Here is a 4,160-nt window from a genome sequence, read left to right as displayed (position 1 = left end):
GCTGTAAGGAGAATCTGCGACAAAAGATGTGTAACGGATGACATCCGGAATAACAAATCTACCACATTTGGAGAGGTTGTAGGCCACCTAGTTCTGCTTACGAAAAATATGGGTGAATGAAAAGTGCCTAAAGGATTTTGACATGGACTTGATCTGTTACATGGCCCAAAATTTGAATTTGAATGTCCTTGAGCTCACTCAATAACCATTTTGGACTTGAAATCTCTTCAATTTCCAGCTATCTAGCAAACCGCAAAGTGCTAATGTGTGCTGATGTTTCAGTTTTACTATTAGATCTGACACCTCCAAACCTACTATAAGAATGTCAAAAATTCATAACTATATATACTCCACACCCACAATCCCCTTCTAATACGGCCTTGTCAAAAAAATCCAACCAACTTTGATGACCCAATTTACTTATAAGAACATGTTCGAACCAATCTCCTAAAAGAAAGCCAAAATCTTAACGACAGAAAGTCGCACATCAAAGGAAATATGTTAAAAAATTCTAGCATTTATGCTTCCGCCATATCACCTAGCAAATGTAGAAAATGAGCATTATCCAATCCATTTCCAATTTTCCACCCATGAAATTAGCAGCTATAACAGTGTAATTGTTATTGTTATTTGTACAGAGAGAGAGGGAGGGATTTCAAAAACCTGGCAACGCTGGCGAATCGGCGATGTATATAAACTGATGACAGACATAGACAACTGAAGACGGCACCTGACCGTCCAACCATTTCACACAGTCGGTTTCTTCAGTCCAGATGCTGTCAGACAGATGGGATTTTCGATTCTCATCACTTTCTGCTGCGTGTAAAAGAGGGCCAAGAGAATACAAGGGCGGAACTCTTATCCGGAGTGCGTCGAGTACAGGACCCTCCAGCTCATCAAAGGTATTGAGTATTACCATGTCGGCTTCCAGAGAGGCCTGCCCTTCACTTTTCATATGCTCAAACATGTAGCCCTTTGCAGATTCTGCGACTTGCAAGAAACTGGGAAGGTCTTTGACATGCAGCGGGGGCATTCCAGGAATGCACGTCAGTATTTCTTCCATGTATCCATTTGTAAAACACCTCTCATCTGCAGTAAACCATTGCATTTAGTCCTTCAAATCCATTAATGGAGAGGAGTTGAGGATCAAAACTTGGAATTAACTTATTTCAAAAGAAATTCAAACTCAACTGACCTTAGTGCAATCAGACAACAAAACTCATATGAAAAGAAAAAAAGTACAGGGAGATGAAAAGAATTGCCATAGTGATATATCTTTGAGAGGAACATAACCATTTTCAACGAGAAGAGGCATGAAGAAATAAGCTTAGAAGCCACAAGCGCTGAGCGTCCAGAAAGATACTCTGGGAACTCCCAGCTTCCTCGCGGTATTCTACGGAAAGGAAAGAACCCCATCAGAAATAATACATGTCACGGGAGGAACGTCTGGCTGTAAATTCTTCAACTTGTCAATGAGCTTGTCGAAATGCAGAGGGGCGTTGTCATTCAAGGACTCAGATAGCTCATCTAGTTTGAGGGTCCGGCCATGGTCGGCAGGCAGGCCGTCTGGAATAGTTTCAAATCTGAAGTCCGCCGGGTGAGATTTCAGGGACTCCGATCCAGACCTAACCCACCGCTCTTGTATATAATCGGTGTTAACGAATGTGATATAAAAACCTCGGGCGTATAAGATTCTGGAAAGTTGCAGCATGGGCCTAATGTGACCTTCAGTGGGAAAAGGGAACATGACAGCATGAGGTCGGCTCGTCATACCAGCGCTATTACGAATGTACTTCAGTAACACAGAAGACGGCCGATTCTCAGAGCGAGAGAGAATAGATGCGAATCGCCCTTAATGTTCCACCACGTCGACGATCTCCTTCGTCCTTTTGAATCCAAGTTCCAGTACCTCGAGGCTCGAACCGGTCCATTTCAATCACTTTAAATTTTAACTTACGGGTGCCAGGTGGATTATACAGTGTAAAAAATATATACTGTAAGGTTATATATATATATATATATAAATTTATAAAAAAAAAAATTTAAACTTTTAATTTTTAAACCTGCCCGTCATATTGACGTTTTCAAAAATTAATAGCAAGTTGCAGATGACGTGGAGATTTGAAATTGAAACGTATTTTACGGGTAAAAAGGCTAAAAACGGGTATACGGGCGTCAAATTTAACCCCTGATGGTGGCTATTTATATTTGTCAAAACGAAGGTTTACAAAGGTTAACGATTTCTCATTAAACAGCATGTAAGTCGTTGTAGTATAGTGGTGAGTATTCCCGCCTGTCACGCGGGTGACCCGGGTTCGATCCCCGGCAACGGCGCTTTGTTGGGCTTTTAGCCATCTGCACACGCAAAGAATGTGTTAAATTTTGTTTCGAAAATTGATCGTATCATATATGTATTTATTTCGATAAATTTTGTTTCCAAAATTGCATTAACCATGTATGTGGTAGAAGTTCAAAATTAATGTTTCCAAAAAATGAAATTGGGTGGGTGTGAAATATAGGTTCAAAAGGTACGAAAACTATTTGATTTGAAAGGCAGGAATTGATGTGAGTTGAGCTTTATTTTTTGATTTGAAAGGCAAGGCAGGAATTGATGTTGAGCTTTATTTTTTGATTTGAAAGGCAAGGCAGGAATTGATGTGAGTTGAGCTTGATTTTTTGATTTGAAAGGCAAGGCAGGAATTGATGTGAGTTGAGCTTTTTAATTAAAAAATTATTCAGTGATTTAGTAAAAATTTATTAGGTGATTTTTTGATTTGAAAGGTAGGAATGGATGTGAGTTGAGTTTTTTAATTAAAAAATTATTCAGTGATTTAGTAAAAAATTATTAGGTGATTTAGCTTTAGGAAATTATCTTTCAAAGTTTAGAAAACTGATGTGGTTGTGGATGTATAAGAAAAAATAGTTAAGCCTATGGCTAGGCACTTGATATGGTGGTGCTTTTAAGAATTTTAACCAACATGAGATAAATTCAAATGTCAGACTTATTTTCTATATTTATAGATCAAAAATACATTTACATGGATATGCATGAATGCAACATCACCTAGTTTAGGTTATCTAAAAAAAATTGTAGATTTCCTAATTCAATGTATAAGACCATAAATATAACCCTATACTAAATTGTAAACATGCCAATTGTAGGAGGAGGTTGGTCATGGTCATGGGTTAAATTTGACAAGTAATTACCCATATTTTTCTTATTTAACCATCAAATATTGACCATTTCAAAATGTGCACATCAATAATGAAGGCTACTTAATTTTTCTAACAGTCAATTTGATATGTGAGTTATATATTATGGTGTAATTTAGTCACACCATGTGATCCTACATTGTATACACTTAATCATAGATCATGTCTTGAAGGCTAAAGCTTAAAGGTTGAGACTCAACACAACATGTCCACACCCATGAGCCATTGATATTCTATATAAAGCACTAACTGATTTTTTTGTTTATGTAGGTAAAAGGATTGTTTTTTGTTTGATTTTGAGAGGTCTATGTAATTTCTTTAATGCTGGCACATAGGCGATAGATCTCAGTTTTTATAAAATGGGTTTATTTATTAATTTGATAGGAAACAAATCTACTATGTGGTTGCATATGGAAATATTAAATGTGTGGTTATCAAGGCTATTATGCTTTAGATACATTCACACAATCTAAATACAATTGGGTTTGTTCCTTTTAAGTGTGTATGTGTCTGCTAGAAAGCTCTATTTCTTCTTCCTTATCTGAAGATTATGTAGAAATTAATGTGTAGATTCAAATCTCCTAATGAAATTTACTAAATCACAAGACTCGAAGCTACTCTACTAATTTGCAAAAGTTAATTCACAATCTAGAACACAAATCATAGACATGCAAAAGGAAACATCACACATGCACAAAGATTTATCTAGGGGAAAGCAACTGCTCAAAACCCCTTACTATCTATATTGCATTAATAAAATAATATAGAAGAAATACAATGCATGCTTAAGCCTGAACACACCCTGCAAGTGTATAGTCTATCCCTCTACTTGACTGACTGAACCTGGTCAACACTTAGCCAATTTCAAGCCTTCCCAAGCTCTTATTTCCTTGCGTTTTTCCCTTGGGAAATTGCTCCTATTTTTTAGGAATTTCACACCAAGGAAT

The 4,160-nt window shown here is 37.0% G+C and overlaps 1 protein-coding gene and 1 non-coding gene across 2 annotated transcripts; one reads left to right on the top strand and one right to left on the bottom strand.

Annotated features, from left to right (window-relative positions):
• Nucleotides 1-655: 655 nt before the first annotated feature.
• LOC149241956 ((R)-mandelonitrile beta-glucosyltransferase-like) lies at nucleotides 656-1,771 on the bottom strand. Its single transcript, XM_089370729.1, has 2 exons — nucleotides 1,429-1,771; nucleotides 656-1,089 (listed from the first exon to the last, which is right to left on the bottom strand). The coding sequence occupies exons 1-2, from the start codon at nucleotides 1,769-1,771 to the stop codon at nucleotides 656-658; spliced, it is 777 nt and encodes a 258-aa protein (XP_089226855.1).
• A 491-nt stretch (nucleotides 1,772-2,262) lies between these two features.
• Nucleotides 2,263-2,334, top strand: TRNAD-GUC (transfer RNA aspartic acid (anticodon GUC)). Its single transcript has one exon. It is a non-coding gene; the product is annotated as a tRNA-Asp (tRNA).
• Nucleotides 2,335-4,160: the final 1,826 nt, after the last annotated feature.

The sequence above is a fragment of the Pinus tabuliformis genome, chromosome 8, assembly GCF_031772625.1.
Source record: "Pinus tabuliformis cultivar Carrire ecotype Pingquan chromosome 8, CPIR1, whole genome shotgun sequence".
Taxonomy (NCBI): Eukaryota; Viridiplantae; Streptophyta; class Pinopsida; order Pinales; family Pinaceae; genus Pinus; species Pinus tabuliformis.
The sequence above is the reverse complement of the archived record's forward strand: the minus strand, read 5'-3'. Positions and strand labels throughout refer to the sequence as shown.

Excerpts from the sequence above, each read along its gene's own strand:
- LOC149241956 (XM_089370729.1), bottom strand. The coding sequence starts at position 1,771 with ATGACGAGCCGACCTCATGCTGTCATGTTCCCTTTTCCCACTGAAGGT. Across the intron at positions 1,090-1,428 it reads AGACGTTCCTCCCGTGACAT|ATGAGAGGTGTTTTACAAAT; the intron begins GTATTATTTCTG and ends GGTTTACTGCAG.